The sequence below is a fragment of the Pipistrellus kuhlii genome, unplaced genomic scaffold (genome assembly GCF_014108245.1).
Source record: "Pipistrellus kuhlii isolate mPipKuh1 unplaced genomic scaffold, mPipKuh1.p scaffold_m20_p_2, whole genome shotgun sequence".
NCBI lineage: Eukaryota > Metazoa > Chordata > Mammalia > Chiroptera > Vespertilionidae > Pipistrellus > Pipistrellus kuhlii.
In genome coordinates, this window is record NW_023425515.1 from 173847128 (window position 1) to 173866595 (window position 19468).

At 35.8% G+C, this 19468-nt stretch overlaps 1 protein-coding gene and 1 pseudogene across 7 annotated transcripts in view; both read right to left on the reverse strand.

The window, feature by feature from the left end:
• The window catches only part of LOC118724451 (protein argonaute-3), a 79584-nt gene that overhangs the window by 39871 nt on the left and 20245 nt on the right, over positions 1-19468 (reverse strand). For 2 of the 7 annotated variants that reach the window (XM_036447700.2, XM_036447697.2), the window contains exons 3-5: positions 19261-19381; positions 13051-13280; positions 11648-11784 (exon numbers count right to left, since the gene is read on the reverse strand). In XM_036447700.2, the coding sequence (XP_036303593.1) occupies positions 11648-11784; positions 13051-13280; positions 19261-19381 (488 nt within the window). Of the gene's footprint in view, positions 1-11647; positions 11785-13050; positions 13281-19260; positions 19384-19468 lie in introns of those variants that run through there. The other 5 variants (XM_036447698.2, XM_036447699.2, XM_036447701.2 and 2 more) reach the window with 4 other exon arrangements.
• On the reverse strand, positions 2903-3046 carry LOC118725206 (annotated as a pseudogene).

The following is a 19468-nucleotide window of genomic DNA, read 5'->3' on the forward strand; positions in this document are numbered from 1 at the left end:
TCAAGACAAACATATTGCCAAAACTGGTTTGGCTCAGTGGATAGAGCATCAGCCTGCAGACTAAAAGGTCCCAGGTTTGATTCTAGGTAAGGGCATGTATCTTGGTTGTAGGCACGTCCTCAGTTGGGGGTGTGCAAGAGGCAGCTGATTGATGTTTCTAACCCTCTAACCCTCTCTCTTCCTCTCTGTAAAAAAATCAATAAAATATAATAAATAAATAAATAAATAGACAAACATATGAAGCAAGCAACACTAATATTGTGATTAATAAATTATTAAAATTTGTTTTTCTTACAAAAAACTTTTGACTCTTAAGCAGAATAAATTACAATTTAATAATTTATTATCCAATTATATTTTACAATAATTTTGCAACCACTTATATTTTTTCTGATTACTTTCTTCTAGGCGCAAAATACAGTGAATGTGTTATAGAAAGCTACTTTTTACTGAAAAGCACAGAAAAAAGTAAATAAAGATAAAATAACACTTCTCAGTTTAGCTGTCCTGGGTCTGACATTTGTCTGCCAGAAAATTGCTTCTTAAAGGAATACAGCAGAGAACTGTGTATATTGAGAGCATAAGCTTTGGAGTCAGAACAGTGGACCTCAATCTTTTAAATGTCAACTACATGACCATGAGCCTTAAATGTAAACTTTACTTATATTCAATATAGGTTTAATAGGTTATATCACATGTAAACTATTTCAATATAAAATACAAACCATGTGACCTTAGAGAAAACCATTTTAGAGAAAGTTTAGAGATTTTTAACTCTCTAAACCACGTGTGTCAAACACAAGGCCCGCGGGCCAAATCCGTCCCGCCAGGCCTTGCAATGTGGCCCGCACCGCGCTGTCATCACTGCACTCCGCTGCGTTTCCATCACAATGACAGTTTATGACTGTTCAGTAAACCATTTGGCCCGTCATTTAGGCTGGATTGTAGATTTTGGCCCCTTCTCTGATTGAGTTCGACATCCCTACTCTAAACTTTAACGGGAGTATCACTTAACTCCTACAACTGTGGTGGAGTTTGTATGAGATAATTCATGTAAAACCCTTAGCATTCTACCTGTTATATAACAAGAGGTAAATAAAAATAACTTAAGGGAGAAAGCACTAATAAACACCAGAGTTATTGTGATGCTCTTAAAATGTGTGAATTACAATAGTAAAATGAAAGTTGAAAATGAATTTGGCCTAAAACAGGCTAAATTAAAAATAAATTCTACATTTCATTGAATCTAAGATGCTAATGAAGGTAGGGCATATAGTGATTCTATGTAACCGGATAAAGAAACTTGACAATTATTAGTAAACTGACAAACCATCAACTGTAAGACATCTCTCAATTACAGAGATGAAAGGTGAAAAAAAAACTTTTTTGAGTTTTAGATAAAATTAAGTAAGCTTAATTTTAATTATGCAGTTGAGAGAATATTAACTACCATGAGAACAATCATTGTGAAGATTAAGTTACACAATTAGAATTAAATTGCTCTATTTTTCAGAGTACTCTTCCATGCTTATCTTCACCACCAATTTCACCTAGCTATCATCTGTCATTTCCTCAAAGAAATGTTCCTGAGACTAGCATGGATTAATGTGTTATATACTCCCACTGCACTCTTCATAGTACTTCTTCATAGCACTCATTATATTGCTAAATACCAGACTTCTCCAGCAGATTTCATGTTCAATAAAAACTGTTTTAAACTCAGTGCAATATACCAAATGTAAGGGTTGCAAAATCAGTATTACACAGAAACAAAAAAGGAAATATAAGCAAGCAAGGTGGTCAGTGCAGTATTTTCACTCATTTTTCACATCATTACATATTACTACAATTAAAAAATAAACTCATTTACAATTTTAGGCTTTATTTTCATTTCATTAAAATTTCATATAGGTCTTTAAAAAAATACTATTGATCTTCTGATTTCTCTGCTTTACAATGGCACAAATAAATATATTCTCACTTTTTTCTTGAAATATGCAGCCTTTCAGGTCTATCTCTTCTTCCTACCCCAACCAACCTATTCCATTCCTCTTTGTACTTTCTACTTAAAGGGAACCAACCACTATCCAGAAATCCGGATGCATCTGTCTCATCTAGGTATTGATCATTTCACTGCATTTGCATGTACCCAGTATATACTTTTTTTTCTGATTTGAATTTACTTAATATATCCTTATGCTATTTGCTCTGCCCCAACTTTGTTTTTAACATTGATGGATTAATGTAGCCAAGTTTATCTGTATTTTCTATTATGATTTATAAATTTATATTTTAATGTTAGAGATAGACTTTACAAAGTTTCCATATAAACACACGTGGTTTATTTTTAGGCTCTATATTCTTCTTTATTAATTTATCTGTCCCTACACTTAAAAGCAGTATGCTGGAATTGTTATAGTTTTAAAATAAGGAGGGCAATTCCTTCCTCTTTATTCTTTTTAGAAATTATACTGGCTTTTAATTCAATCTTTTTAAAAAAATATATATTTTATTGATTTTGTACAGAGAGGAAGGGAGAGAGTTAGAAACATCGATGAGAGAGAGTCATCGATCAGCTGCCTCTTGCCCCCCGCACTGGGGATATGCCCACAATCAAGGTATTATACATGCCCTTGACCGGAATCGAACTCGGGACCCTTCAGTCCCCAAGCTGACGCTCTATCCATTGAGCCAAACCGGTCTCGACTTAATTCAATCTTGATCTTATTTTTCACAAGTATAATATAAAGAGTCTCACAAATGCTTTAAATATCATTAAGGAAAGATAAATGGGGTAATGTGATTATCACATTGGTTTCCTTATATTAAACTGGTCACAAAAATAAAATAAAATTATACTGGCTTTTCCTGGTCATTAATTTTTTCATATATATCCTCTCCCCTCTCACCTACCACAAATTATGCAGTTGAGTTTTCCACTTTTGGGGAAATCGCAGGGGGTCAACACATCCGGAGTACAATGGATAAGCCTTGCCCTGGGAAAACTATCTTCATGATCATGGTATCTCCCCTGCCAGGTAAGTATCCTATAAATCTTAACATAAACTTTTCAAGAAATCCCTATTGGGATTTTAATTAAAATTGTATTTATAGATTAATTGTGGGAGAACTAACATATCAAATTGAGTCTTCTCAATAAGCTACTACATTTCATTCATTTAGTATTTCTCTTATGTCTTTGAATAAAATTTTTTATTTCTGTGTACCTCCTTTTCAATCCAAATTCTTGATTGCATCATATTTGTTAGAGTTCAGTTAAGACATCATTTACTTCTACAAACATTTTTTTTCTGATTTTCCAGGTTTATTTGGATGCTCCTCCTCTATGCTCTTGGTTTTATTTACTCTTTGCTTAATATGACCAAAAGCTGTGCTAGGCCTGGAGGGTATATATATTGCTGAAAAACGCTTTAATTCTCGTAGGAGACACAGAACAATAAAACTCGTCATTCAGGGTGACACATGCTATTACAGGGCAAGCACACTGTGCTTATGGGAATACATAAGAGAAATACCTAACTCAGACTTGGGGGGTGAAGGGTGTCAAATACTGCTTCTCAAGGAAGTAACATGTAGACTGAAACCTGTAAGAAGAACAGAAGTTAGCAAACACAATAGTTACTAAATATCATAGTACTGACATCCTTGTCTTACTCTTGATTTTGTTGGAAAAGCTCCCACTGCTTCACTGTGAATTCATCTACTCCGAATGTTTCTTCTCTTGAAACCACTTTTTTGGCTCTCAAACTGCCTGTGGGAAATGTTAATTGGTCACTGGTCCTTCTTCCTTCCTTAAATGCCAGTATTCTCCATAGCATTATCCTTCTCATATGTTTTTAATCTAAATACTATCCTTAAGAAGTTTTTCCACTTCTATAATTCAAGTATGTATTGATATACTGAGGAGTCCCAAAATTTTATTTTTAACTCCTACCACTACAGATTTTCATACCTGCATTTCCAACTACATACTAAATTTCTTTATCCATATGTCTCAAAGAATCCTCAAGCTTTAGATATATAAACAATTTATGTATCTTTATACATGGTGTACACTGCCAACTAACCAGCAATAGCAGATCTATTTCCCATATTCAGTTGACAGCATAACTGATACCTGGTATGAATGAGTCACTATTCTGAATGTATGTTGGCGAGTATGTCCTTCTTAAAAGCTAGTTTATAACATAGCACAGACACTGAGCCTGAGATTTGGGAAGATAGCTGTTTAAAAGATTGAATAATCACAGGATTTTGCAGGCGAAGCATGTTTCCCCCCAATGTGTCAATTTGGCTAAACTAGTTGCCAGTTACTCAAACACTAATCTAGCTGTTGCTATGAAGATATATTACAGATGTAATTAAAGTCCATAAACAGCTGACATTAAGGAGATTATTCTGGATAATATAGGTGGGCCTTATTCAGTCAGTTGAAAGGCCTGAGAAGCAGGTTTGAGGTTTCTCCCAGAGAGAAAAGAAATTCTACCTATGAACAGCAGCTTCAGCCCATGCCCATGAGATGCTGCCTGCCCTTCCTGACAGCTTACCCTAGGGATTTCAGACTTAACTAGTGTAAGCCAAATCTCTCTCCATCTATATCTCCTACTGGTTCTGCTTCTCTAGTTGAACCTAACTAATAAACCAGGCTTGAGGTTTATTTCCAAAAACAATTCCTTAAAGAAGCTAGTAAACCCTCTGGTCTATTCATTTCCAATCAGTTCCATGTGCCAGTAACTATACCCAAGTTTTTTTTCTGGACATGGTTCTTAAATCTCTCTCTTTTTTTAACTTAATTCTTATAATATGTTCCTTCCTCTCCATCCCACATTAGACCATCACCGTCTCTTACCTGAACTAGTGATTGAAAAAGCCTCCTAACTGGCTTCTCAGATTAGTTTTTTCTCCTCTATCTATTCTCCACACTGCTGCCAGAGGTCTCTTTCTGGAAAACAAATATGATCATGTCACTATCCTTCTTAAATACCTTTGAAGTCTTCCTACCTACAGGATAGAGGTAATTTGTTTACTAATTTATTTCCTTATGTTTTTCTTTGCATTTATTTTTCTGTTATTTTTCTAACTTGTTGAGATGAATGCGTATGCCACTGATACTTTTCATCTTTTCTAATAACATTTAAGGTTTTAAATTCTCTCTAAGCATTGCTTTAGCTAATCATACCAGTATGTACATTTTCATTACTCTTCAGCTCCAAATATTTAAATATTTCATTGTGATTTCTTTGACAATGGGTTATCTGAAGATTATTAATAATATCCAAAGTTGGACTTTAAGTTTCAGTAGGAAAATAACATAAATTTATTTCGAGAATTTAACACAGAGCTAAAAAGAGAATGTTAAAAAAAAAAAAAAAGAAAAAAAAGAAAAGAAAGAAAGAAAAGAAAAAAATTCTACATCTTCAGTGAACTTTAAAGACAATAAAACCACGCCGAAACCGGTTTGGCTCAGAGGTAGAGCATTGGTCTGCGGACTGAAAAGTCCCAGGTTCGATTCCGGCCAAGGGCATGTACATTGGTTGCGGGCACATCCCCGGCAGGGGGTGTGCAAGAGGCAGCTGGTCAATGTTTCTCTCTCATCGACATTTCTAGCTCTCTAGCTCTCTCCCTTCCTCTCTGTAAAAAATCAATAAAATATATTGAAAATAAATAAATAAATAAATAAATACAACAAAAACCTGAAAATGCCAAATTACAAGTAAATATGGCCCCAAGTGCTTGCAAATATGGCTCCAAGAACCTATGCAAGAAAGGACAGAAATTATAAAAGGAGTCTAGTGGGCAACCTGTAAGTTTTCATTCCCAGAGAGTCCCATCCTAAGTGGGAATTGTAATGTTTAGAACTGAAATTGAATGGGGGAAATCTCAGAAGGAAGTAGAGAACGGAGGTGTAGAAAATGTCATGAAACTAAGTGACAGATCTCACACAGGATTACCCTTCTAATTGTTAACATTTGGGCAGGTATCGATACTTTAAAAAGCAGAAGTTATATTAGTAGAAGCTAGTAAGGACCTAGAGGAACTCATGGCTGGTAAGTCCCATCTTTTAAATGCCTAAATTACTGAGAGGCAAAGGAAATGTGGTTATATTTTGAAGAAAGAATCCATCACAGCAACAGGACAGAGGTCTTGAGCAGAGAAACCTGGAAAATTACCCTGCTCCTGCACATGCCTGGGTTGGGGGCTTGCTCCCCAGTGGGGTGCATGCAGGAGACAGCCAATCAATGATTCTCTCTCATCATTGATGTTTCTATTTCTCCCTCCCTCTCTAAAATCAATGAAATATATATATATATTTTAAATCAAGCTGGCATCATTCTTCTCTACTGAATATTCACTGTCAGAAGACAAACAGAAAAATACCTATAAGGTAACTCAAGAAAGAGTCAATAATTTTATGGCTAGCCATGCAGTCCTTTAGGAATAGGCTATAGACAAAATGCAAAAACTCAGCTTTTATTCATATTAGCCCTTCTTGAAGAAACAACTTGAGGACACACTGCAACTAAGAGATGACAGGAAAAATGTCAGGAAAAGACCAGTAGTGACCAATATATTTAATTGTAGATTTAAGATTAAAACAAATGGAAATACTTATGACAGAATAGAATGTAATGGTTATACAATATAACAATAAAGAAATCATAATACATACAAAAAAATGAATGACAGGAGTAGAAAACATAAAAGTAGAATAAACTCACTGATTGTACCTTACAGTAATAAATAGTCAAAGTTGAGAATCAAGCAGTAAAAATGTAAAAAAAATTAATAGGTCCAGGGGCATGGATGCTTGGAACAGACTGACAGATCTCAGAAGGGTGGGTATGGGTGTGGGTAACAGAAAGAGATTAATCAAAGAATTTATATGCATATATTCATAGTCCATGGACTTATACAATAGTGTGATGAAGGCCTGGGGTAGGGAGGGGATGGTTGAAGGGAGACAAAGAGGGAGAGGGATATTGGGGACACCTGTAATACTGTCAACAATTAAAAAAAGAAAAAAAAAGCAAAATTATAATGAATAAAACAATGCTATAATGGCTAAAATTAGTTTGTAAAGGAGAGGGAGGAAAGAAAGAGAAGAGAATAAAGGTAATGTAATTGTTACTCAATAAGGAAAACAAAAGACACTGCTTTAAAAAAGGAAGTTGAAGACCAGTTGGTGTGGCACCGAGGTTGAGTGTTGACCTATGAACCAGGTCATGGTTTGATTCCCCGTCGGCGCACATGCCCGGGTTGTGGGCTCAATTCCCAGTAGGGGTGTGTGTAGGAGGCAGCTGATAGATGATTCCCTTTCATCATTGATGTTTCTAACTCTTCCTCTCTCAGATAAATAAAAAACATATTAAAACAAAGGAAGTTGAATATTATATGAAGTTGTAAGTATAAAGATAACCACTTGTGGGGGAAAAAACCTTCTTAATTAAAAACTATAATTAAAAAAGCACAAAAGAGACCACTTAGTTTAAAAGACATATATAATCAGGAAATATAAAATAATTTGATACAACTAATAAGAAATATGTATGTTATTCCTATCTATCTGGCTCAACTGATCCATTAACAGAAAAAAAGCAAAAAACCCCTGTACGCTATTGTCAAGATGTATTTGTGATTCAAAAAATATTTACAAATTTAAAAGAAATGAAAATTTAGGGCCCAGACTAGTAGCTCAATTGATTAGACTCTAAAGTGTGGTATGCATACCCCCAGGGGTACGGGAAGAGTTTGGTGGGGGTACTCATTGCACCGGAGTTTGGTGGGGATATGCACTGCACTGTGCTTAGCTGCGCCTAATTCTACGTTCTCATGAGTATAAGGGGTACTCAGCGTTATGAAAATTATAGAAGGGGTACATATATGTCAAAAGTTTGGGAAACACTAGATTAGAGCATCATCCTGATAGGCTAAGTTTTTGGGTTCAATCTCTGGTCAGAGCACATACAAGAAGCAACCAATGAATGCATAAATAAGTGAAACAACAAATCTCTCTTTTTCTCTCTCTCCCCTAACTTCTTTCCCCCTACCTAATCAATAAATAAAATAAATGAATAGAATATGGTTCACAAAAACACAGATTATAATTCTTTATTTAGATAATGAAGACAGACTTTGACCAAAAAGTACTAAAACAAGTCATTTTACCATTGTAAAAAACACAATTCACAATGAAGAAAACAGGTATTTAAAAAATATATATTTTATTGATTTTTTTACAGAGAAGGAGGGAGAGAGAGAGCTAGAAACGTCGATGAGAGAGAAACATCGACCAGCTGCCTCTTGCACACCCCCTACCCCCTCTTGCCTGCAACCAATGTACATGCCCTGACCAGAATTGAACCCAGGACCCTTCAGTCCGCAGACCGACGCAAATTTGATGTGAGAAAAACTTTAATACAATCCTAAAGAAAACAAAAGTAATCTTGAACAAATGCAATGACATACTATTTTCTTTGACAGAAAGATTCAATATTTTAAAGATACCAATTTATCCTAACTTAATTTATAAATATAAGATCTCAATAAAAATAATAGCCCATCCTCCATTCTATTGGATATAGACACGGTGATTCTAAAGCCTATATGGTAGTAAATAAAAATGGCCTAGAAAAACCTGAAAAAAAATGAGACTAGTGCTATTAGATATTAAAACTCATAAAAGAAATTATTGATCACTACTTTTAAGTGTTTGTGTACACACACACATGCACAAGAGGGATAAATTTCTATGTGGCAAATAGCAAACAAAAACCAAGACTGTAGCAAAGGCCAAAAGTCAAGTAACAACAAAGGATATCATTTGTAATTCACATCTCAATGGAGAAAGCTCAGTAAATGAGGAGACCAAACATCTAACAGAATGGGCGAAGGATATGAAGAGTTAACAGAAAAAGAAAGGTACCCTTACATATGTGAAAATGTTCAAATGGAAAACAAAAGCACACAGTGAAACTATGTCTTGTAAATCTGATTGACAAAAATCTAGTTTGACACCTGTAGAGGCAAAGGCATAAGGAGATAGTCTCAATCACTGGTGCAAAATAAGTATTTACAATCTTGGTAGAGGGCAATCTGTCAATAACAATGAAAATTACAAATACATTTGCCCTTGACTCATCAATCTCACTCCTGGAATCTATCTTAACAAATAAACAAATATATATATAAATATATGAAATGATGTTCTGAAATAGCATATCATTAAAAGGAACTATATCCTCTCAATGACATATCTCCACAATGGTAAATGCAGCTGAAAATAACGAGGAAACTATGTACTGATCTAGAAAGAACCATGATTCCTTGAAGGAATGGCGGATTCAGGTACAGGTAAGAAATATAAGATGAGCCTCGAACATCCTGCTGTGCCGGAAAGCTATCAAAGACTAATGAATTAGCAATAGGACGTTATGATTTTCCACATAAGAATTCCAACTAATACAAAATTAGAAAAAATATCAGTTGGCAGTGCCTAGTGAAATAAATAGTTCAGGTAACAATGATCAATGAATGGAATATTAGATAATGAAAGGCTGATTGGGAAATTTTAATGGAGAGATCAGGCCTATTATATCATTTTAAAAAATGGGACCATTAAATACTGATACAACATAAAGCACTTATAAATTTATAAAGTATTTTGAACCAGAATTTAATCAAGCCTCAAGGGCCAACTTTCATTTTAAGGAAATATAAAGGACAGAGGAACAAAGTAATCACACCACAAGAAAACAAAAGACAAATCCAGGTTTTTGGATATTCTATAGGACACCTGATAACAAGCCAATAGGAAAAAACACACCAAAAAAACCAACAGATAAAACAAAAGGGAAGAAATGGGACTATTACATTTTTAAAAGGCATAGAAGAACATCGACGGAAGAGAATCATTGATCGGCTGCCTCCTGCACGCCCCTTACTGGGCATCCGGCCCGAAACTAAGGCATGTGCCCTTGACTGTAATTGAACTATGACCTCCTGGTTCATAGGTCCAAGCTCAACCACTAAGCCATGCTGGCCAGGCTAGAAATTGTAATATTTAATAATGAAAAATTAAAACATTGAGAAGATAGATAAAAAAAATTAGCTCAGTCACCATAGCTGGTTTGGCTCAGTTGATAGAGCATCAGCCTGTGGACTGAAGGGTCCCGGGTTCAATTCAGCCCAGATTGTGGGCGGGATCCCTAGTGTGGGGCATGCAGGAGGCAGCTGATCAGTGATTCCTTTTCATCATTGATGTTTCTATCTCTTTCTCCCTCTCCCTTCCTCTCTGAAATCAATAAAAATATGCTTTTAAATAAACAAATAAGTAAAATAGATAAAACAGTCATAAAGCCTAATGTAATGTGTGAATCTTATTTGAATCCTGATTAGAATCAACTAACTAAAAAATATATTTGAAACAATCAGGGAAATCTGAGTATAGACAGTGTATTAGAGGCTACAAATAAATTATTATTTTCAATTTTCTTTTTTCCCCTAAATATATTTTATTGATTTTTTTTTCAGAGAGGAAGAGAGAGGGACAGAGAGTCGGAAACATTGATGAGAGAGAATCATTGATCAGCTGCCTCCTGTATATCCTCCACTGGGGATGTGCCTGCAAGCAAGGTACATGCCCTTGACCGGAATCGAACCTGGGACCTTTTAGTCCACAGGCCGACACTCTATCCACTGAGCCAAACTGGTTTCAGCTTCAATTTTCTTATATATGATAATGGCATTGTGACTGTATAAGAAAACATCCAGGTTTTTAGAGATACATACTGAATTAGTAGGGACAAAATAAGAGTCTGTCTGGGATTTTACTTAAAAATACTACAGTAGAGGAAGAAATGGAGATAGTTTAAGCAAAGGTAGAAAAATACCGACAATTTGGATAATGACTATATAGGTGTCAGTTTCTCACACTATTCTTTTTTTTATATAAGTTCAAAAATAGATTTAAAAAAACTAAAATTAGCCGGAACCGGTTTGGCTCAATGGATAGAGCGTCGGCTTGGGGACTGAAGGGTCCCAGGTTCGATTCCGGTCAAGGGCATGTACCTTGGTTTCGGGCATATCCCCAGTAGGGGGTGTGCAAGAGGTAGCTGATCGATGACTCTCTCTCATCGATGTTTCTAACTATCTTTCTCCCTTCCTCTCTGTACAAAATCAATAAAATATATTTTAAAAAAAACAAAAACAAAAAACAAACTAAAATTAATGCAATTAGCACCACATTAAGCATCAGTAGTAGGCATAATGTCAGGGGTCACCATGACCAATATACTTCTCTTCCTGTAAAATATGTATTTCATAATGAAATATTGATTTAGATTTAAAAGGACAAGTGATTTATAATGGAAGATTGCTCAGATGATCATGTCAAAGCTTTTAAACTTGCTTTAGTAGCAAACTAGGACAAGTTATGTGTAAAGGCTTTCTGAATGAAATGTAATATAAATATAAAGGTTTTCTATTTTGTCTTACTGCAAGTCCAGATATTATTAGTACATATACATATGTACTAGTAATACATAAAATGCACATAGACACATTAAACACACAAACAGGCTATACAGAAATCAATTATCCAATACAGAATATTGTTTTATTCTCTTACCATCAATATTAAGCATCATTTTCCACATGGCAGGACGAACAGATTGATGGAATCCAAACCATACCTCCCTGCCCCCTCCCAGAGGGTGGTCATATCCTTCTGGAGCCGAGAAAAATGAACGCCCCACAGGTGTATATCTACAAAAATTAAAATGGCATTTTCAATCCTTTCCTTTCTATATAAGTATTTAAATATGCAGAACAGTTGAGTCTAGAGCACATAACTTAAATGATCATGCTTATCTTTATGGATATATGAAACTAAACACTTTCCAAATTTGTAAAAGCAAAAAGCAGCTATTCTAATGGAAAAAAACACATCTGTATCCTTCACTGCAATCCTATATTCTTACAACTAATTTTAGTATGAATAAGAACGAATTTTATTTATAGTACTTTCTTAAAAATAAATTTTAAAAGTTAACAGCTCCAATATTAGAAAATGCTAAATTACTGATCAAAAAGCTATTTCTATAAACGTGTTTGTAAGACATAATATTTTTCTTTAAAAAAGACACAAGCCTGCCCTAGCTGGTGGGGCTCAGTGGACAGAGTATCAGTCTACGGACCAAAGGGCCCAGGGTTTGATTCTCATCAAGGGCCCATTCCTGGGTTGTGGGCTCGATCCACTGTAGGGGGCATGCAAGCGACAACCAATCAATGATTCTCTCATTGATGTTTCTCTCTCTCTCTTCCTCCTCTTTGAAATCAATAAAAATTAAAAAACATTAAAAAAAAAAAAGACACAGCCTATCTGAACCTATATAAGCACAGGCACACACATACCTATGTGAGATGCTAGTGTGATTAAAATAGCAATTTCAACACAATTGATACTATTGTATAAACAATGAAATTACCTTTAAAATAAGATGATTTAACTATAGTATTATATCTGAAAATACATCAGTTGCTCAAGATTTATAGCTCTTAGGAGAAAGGGTTAGACACTTTTCTAAAAAAAAATATCCATTAGAATAGCTAAATAAATAAGGTGCATTTACTTTCAAATGTCGGAAAATTTTTTGTAACTTACATCTATCAATGAACTTGTATGCATGCTATTTAAAAATATATATATTCTTATTTATTTTAGAGAGGAAGGAAGAGAGAGAAATATCAATAATGAGAATCACTCATCAGCTGCCTTCTGCACGCCCCCTACTGGGGATTGAGACCACAACCCAGGCATGTGCCCTTGACCAGAATCGAACTCAGTACCCTTCCTGCCTGCAGTCCAACATTCTATCCACTGAGCCAAACCAGGTAGGGCTGCATGCTATTTTTCAACTGAAATATTCAAATTTACAACATCTGAACATTAACCAAAGGAGGCCTGCACAACTTTGGGAGGAAAGCCTTCATACTTTAAATTTAAAGATGAAAAAAGCCAGAAGCACCCACTTCATGGAGGGCAGATGTCGTAGCACCACATCAACGGCATGGACAGGATTAGTGCTGATTGGCTTGTCTAATTCCAGTGGCTCAGGCAAGGTCCGTCCTGTCAGTACTTCATGTAGAAGGTGCCAACTCACCCGAGAGACAAACTTGATTGACACCTTGAAAGGTCGATCTTTTCCACCTTCCCCAGGAAGAGTAACATCTAAATCTACCTGTTGAGAAAAGAAAGTCATCTGGTAAAAGTTGAGAAAGATAAATACAATTATTTTAAAGTTTAACTTGTATAAATATTTAGGATAAAACAAGACAACTATAAAAAACACACCAATCTCAATGTTAAATAGTTTAACATTTAAATGATTGTTATTTCTGCCAGCATTATTTGTCATTAAAAAATACTGAAAATTGCCTTAAATGCTATTAAAAAAAAGATGAAGAATATCTCTGGGAATTGTTATGAAATAATTTCCAAGCTACTATACTGTTAAGTGTGTGTGTGTGGGGGGAGGCAAAGTACAGAAGATAACAAATAGTATGCAGACTTTTATGTGAGAAAAAAGGGGAAAATGGAAAAATCTTTTTGTATTTGCTTACTTATGCAAAAAGAAACACAGTAAGCATTAACCAGAAACAAAGAAAATTGGTTACTTTATAAGGATGGAAAGAAATAAATTGGAAAAATAAAAGGGATTAACAATTCAGAGTGTATTTTTCAGTATGTTTTACCTTTTGGAAGCATGTTAAATAAAGTTCTATATATTAAAATTTAAATTAAATCAAATCAATTAAATTTTAGCTAAAAAATTAAATCAATAAGGCTGGAGGGGAAAAACTAAACTAAATATAAATAAAACCAAATGCACTTCAAATGAATAATATTGCCATACTAAAAGAAGAAAAAAACCAAGAATGAAAACACTAATGCAAATAATTCTTGAATACAGTATACTGACTATACTCTCAGTTGGGAGTGGGAAGGAGGGGTGAGTAGGGAAGAAATACACACAAAATAAAACCATAAACTCTTTTTAGTAGGCTTGTTTTCTGTAGTGGTATGGTATAGTAATTCTGAAACTATTTTACATGTACTGTAGAATGGAACAGATAAGTAAAAGTTGTTGTGTTTTGGGGAGCCAGGAGTTTAAAAACGAAGGAAGATTCAAATATGTGGTGTGGGGAGTAAAGGAAGATTTCTGTAAGGGTAAAGTGGAACTGGAAAAATCAGTTTGAGCACGAGTTCCTATATACAGAATGTATGTATAAAAGAAGTGAGACTTGCAGGGTACCTAAGTTAGGTTTACTGTATGACATAGTATTGTCATTTTGTTTATATACTAGAGGCCTGATGCATGACATTTGTGCATGGTTAGGGTGAGGGAGGTGTGTATCTCTCAGTCTAGCCTGCACCCTCTCCAATCTGGGACCCCTTGAAGCATGTCTGACCGCACATTTAGGCCCTATCATCCCCTAACCACTCCCCTGTCAGCCTGATTGATGCCTAACTGCCCTCCCCTGCTGGCCTGGTCACCCTTAATTGCCCTCCCTTGCCAGCTTGGTCCCCCCCAACTACCCTCCCCTGCAGGCCTGGTCCCTCCCAAATCCCTCCCCCGCAATTGTCCTCCCCTGTAGGCCTGGTTGCCCACAACTGCCCTCCTCTGCCAGCCCGATCACCCCTAACTGCCCTTGGGCTGCCCGCAGGCACCTGGGACCCAGACTGGCTTTCCTTACCCTGGCTTTGTCAGGAAGGACATCTGATCTAATTAGCATATTACCCTTTTATTACTATAGAAATCTAATGAGAAACAAGATCCTTAAAAGTATCACCCATATCAATATTAAAAATTTCTGTGCATCAAAGGAAGAAAGCAACAAAGTCAAAAGGTAACCTATAGAATATTAAGAAATATTTGCAAATCATCTATCTGTTAAGAATATATAAAGAATAGCTATGCCGAAACCGGTTTGGCTCAGTGGATAGAGCGTTGGCCTGTGGGCTGAAGGGTCCCGGGTTCGATTCCGGTCAAGGGCATGTACCTTGGTTGCGGGCACATCCTCAGTAGGGGGTGTGCAAGAGGCAGCTGATCGATGATTCTTTCTCATCGATCTCATCGATGTTTCTAACTCTCTATCCCTCTCTCTTCCTCTCTGTAAAAAATCAATAAAAAATATATATTTTTTAAAAATAGCTAAAGCCTGGTCAGTGTGGCTCAGTGGTTGAGTGTCAACCTATGCACCAGGAACTTACAGCTCAATTCCCAGTCAGGGCACATACCAGAGTTGTAGGCTTGATCCCCAGTGGGGGGCATGCAGGAGGCAGCCAATCACTGATTCTTTCTCAATCTCTCCCTTCTTCTCTGAAACCAAAAATACATATATATAAATGAAAAAAATAGCTAAAATTCAACAACAAACAACCCACTTTAAAAATGGGCAATGAACTTTCTCCAAAGATATACAAAAGATCCATAAGCACATGAAAAGATGCTCAATTTCACTAATAATTAGGGATATACAAATCAAAGCCACAATCAGATATGACTTCATACACATAAGGATGGCTATTATCAACACAATAGAAAGTAAGTGTTGAGAAGGGTGTAGATGATTTAGAACCCTTGTAAGTTCTGTTGGTGGGAATGTAAAATGGTACAGTTGCTATGGAAAACAGTATGGTGGTTTCTCAAAACATTAAAAATATAATTACCATTTATATGATCCAGCAACTCCACTTTTGGGTATATGCACAATAGAACTGAAAGCAGGGATTACAACAGATATTTGTACCCATATTTATAGCAGCATTATTTGCAATAGCCCAAAGGTGTCCATCAGTAGATGGACAAACAATAAAATGTATACACACATACAAACACATGAAAATATTCAGCTTTAAAAAGAAAGGAAAATCCCTATACACGTGACAACGAAGATGAACCTTAGTGACATTATGATAAATGAAATAAGCCAGTAACAAAAAAAACAATGTACAATATAAGGTGCTGGGAATATCGGGTCTAGTAATAATTAATGTCGTTTTTAAACATTCGTTTAAAATCTTGCTTGGTGTTGACTTGTATTGACATAACCTTCAAACACATGGTATCTACAGAACGTGTGAAGTGCAATTAACAAGTTTTGCTTGAAAAAGTTTGTGTTTGGTTTGGTTTTTGTTGCAAAACTAGGGCTAAGAAGATGGCGGATGAAGAGCATATTCGGCACTGCATGCTTTACGAGTTCCAATTAGGAAGAAAAGCAAGTGAGGCTGCAAAAAACATCTGTAGTGCTCTTGGTCAAGATGCAGTTAGCGCCAGAAAATGCCAGCGTTGGTTTGAGAAATTTCGCGAGGGAAATTTTTCGTTAGATGACAAGAGTGGTCGAGGCCGTGTGTCCAATTTTGATCAAGAAGCTCTTCAAGCTCTTTTGGTGCAAAATCCTCAAATTACCCAACAAGAGCTTGCGACAACTTTAAATTGTTCACAAAAAACAATTTCCAATCAATTGCGTGCACTTGGCAAAGTCCAAAAGTTTGGAAAATGGGTTCCTCATGAGTTGACCGACAACAACCATAATCAGATAGTCACAATTTGCAGTTCGCTCCTCTCTCGTCAAAACCGTTTGCCGTTTTTAGAGCAAATTGTTACCGGAGATGAACAATGGGTGCTGTATGTAAATTTGAAAAGGCGGCCTCAGTGGTTGGACAAAAATGAGGCTCCGCAGCCCACACCAAAACCTGACTTGCATGCGAAAAAAGTGATGTTGTGTGTTTGGTGGAATTTTAAAGGAATTCTTCATTATGAACTTTTAGCATCTACCCAAACCATTACAAGTGCAGTGTATAGTGCCCAATTGGAAAGGTTAGCCCAAGCTTTAAGAGAAAAAGAACCCGCGCTGATTAATCGGAAGGGCGTAATTCTTCACCACGATAACGCACGACCGCATACTGCAAGAATCACTGCTGAAAAACTGCGCCAGTTGGGATGGGAAGTTCTCCCTCAACCTGCATATTCTCCTGATATTGCCCCTTCCGATTACCATTTGTTTTGTTCTTTGCAAAACTTTCTTCTTGGAAAAAAATTTAATAATGAAGAATGCCTCAAAAATGCATTGACCGAATTTTTTGCATCAAAATCACAAGAATTTTACAACAGAGGGATTAAAATGCTTCCTGAGCGTTGGGCACAAGTAGTAGAAAACAACGGCAACTATATTGCCGATTAAATTTTGTTGTATTGTTTAAATAAATTCGATTTTAAGAAGTATTAGAAAGCGACATTAATTATTACTAGACCTTAATAGTTTAATTCATAGAGACACAAAGTAGAATGGTTGTTGCCAAGGGTTCAGGAGAGGGGGGTTTGGGGAATTAATGTTTAATGAGCACAGAGTTTCAGTTTTATAAGATGAAAAAAGTTATGTAAATGGATGGCGGTGACAGTTGTTGAATGTATTCAAATCCATAGAATAATCCTTAAAAAATAGCTCAGATGGTAAATTTTATGCTATGTGTATTTTACTAGAATTAAAAAAAAAACAAAAAACGATTTCGCCCTGGCTGGATAGAATGGCTTAGTTGTTCCATGCACCAAAAGGTCATCAGTTCCATTCCTGGTCAGGGCACACATCTAAGTTGTGGGTTTGATCCCAAGTCAGGGTGCATATGGGAGCCAACTGATTGATGTTTTCTCTCACATCGATGCTTCTCTCTCTAAAATAAATAAAAACACTTAAAACAAAGTTATCTCCCAAGAGCAAAGAGAAAAAGAATAACTTGACAAGAGAAGCATAGAAGATAACAACATAACCAAGTGGTCAAAATTAGCATCACCATTAATGGAACAAATATTATGTGCTTCATGATATGATACACTGATAAGGAAAAAGCACATATTAATTCCTGCCAAGAATGTTTAATCAGAATTTAATAAAAAGGAGGTATCAGACAAACTCAGACTGAGGGACAGTCTAAAAAATAACTTGCCTGCAACCTTCAACCATGTTAATGCCATTAAAGAAAGAAGGCAAGGATGAGGAATTGTTACAAAATAAAGAAAACTAGAGAGACATGATATCTAATCTAAATATAAACATGAACCTGGACTGGATTCTGTATGAAAGGGGAAAAAAATACTAAAGGACATTATTGGAACAAATGAAAAATCTGAAATATGGGTTGTTGATTAGACAAAAGTATCACATATCAATGTAGAGCTTAGTGAATTTGGTAACTGTACTATTTAAAAAAATTTTTTTTTAAATCCTCACTTCAGAGTATTTTTCCATTGGTTTTTAGAGAGAGTGGAAGGAGGAGAGAGAGAGAGACAGAGAGAAAACAGGGATTAGAATAGATATTTGTACCCATATTTATAGCAGCATTATTTGTAATAGCCCATGGTGTCCATCAGTAGATGGACAAACAATAAAATGTATACACACATACAATCGATGAGAGAGACACATCAATTGATTGCCTTTGCACACTGCCCAACCAGGGCAAGGGGATCAAGCCTGCAAACTAGGTACGTGCCCTTGACAGAAATCAAACCTGGGACCCTTCAGTCCCCAGGCTGATGCTCTTTCTGTTAAGCCAAACTGGTTAAGGCCATTATGCTTTTTAATAGTACAGTTATCACCCTAGCTGGTTTGGCTCAGTGGATACAATGGCAGCTTGGGGACTTGAAGGATCCTGGGTTCTATTCCAATCAAGGGCACATACCCAGGTTTCAGGCTCGATCCCCAGTAGGGAGCGTGTAGGAGGCAGCCACTTGATGATTCTCTCTCATTATTGATGTTTCTATCACTCTCTCCCTTTCCTTTCCTCTCTGAAATAAATAAAAATATAATAAGAAGAAAAAAGCATAATATATGCAACCTACTCTTAGATGGTTCAGAAAAAAATAAGATAGATAGATGATAGATAGATAGATAGATATAGCAGTATCTGTAGATAGAGACAGCAAAGGAGAGAAAGAAAGAATGCTAAAACAAATGTGGCAAATGTTAAAGAACACTGGTGAGTCTTGGTAAAGGGTACATGAGTTCTTTACATGATTCTTACAACTTTTCTGTAAGTTTGAAATTATTTCAAAAAAGTTAAAAAAGATAAATGATACACATACATATATAGATTGAAATAAAATAAAAAGGTAACAAATGAATTTAAAATGAGAAATTTGCAAAAAGTATAGCTTCCCCAAAAAGGAACACATATCTTACCCCAGTAGTTGCCACAGGAAGTGGATTGGCTGTGTAAAGGCTTCTTTTTCCATCATAAACTGGCCTACGGTCCCCAAATATAGTTACTTTAAAATGCTGAACCATTGAGTCAACCACCTCCCTACAAAAGGGAAAAAATACATTCACATAACCCTCTACATGATATTTTAATAACTTAACTAATTTCTTAACATTACTTAAAGCTGTC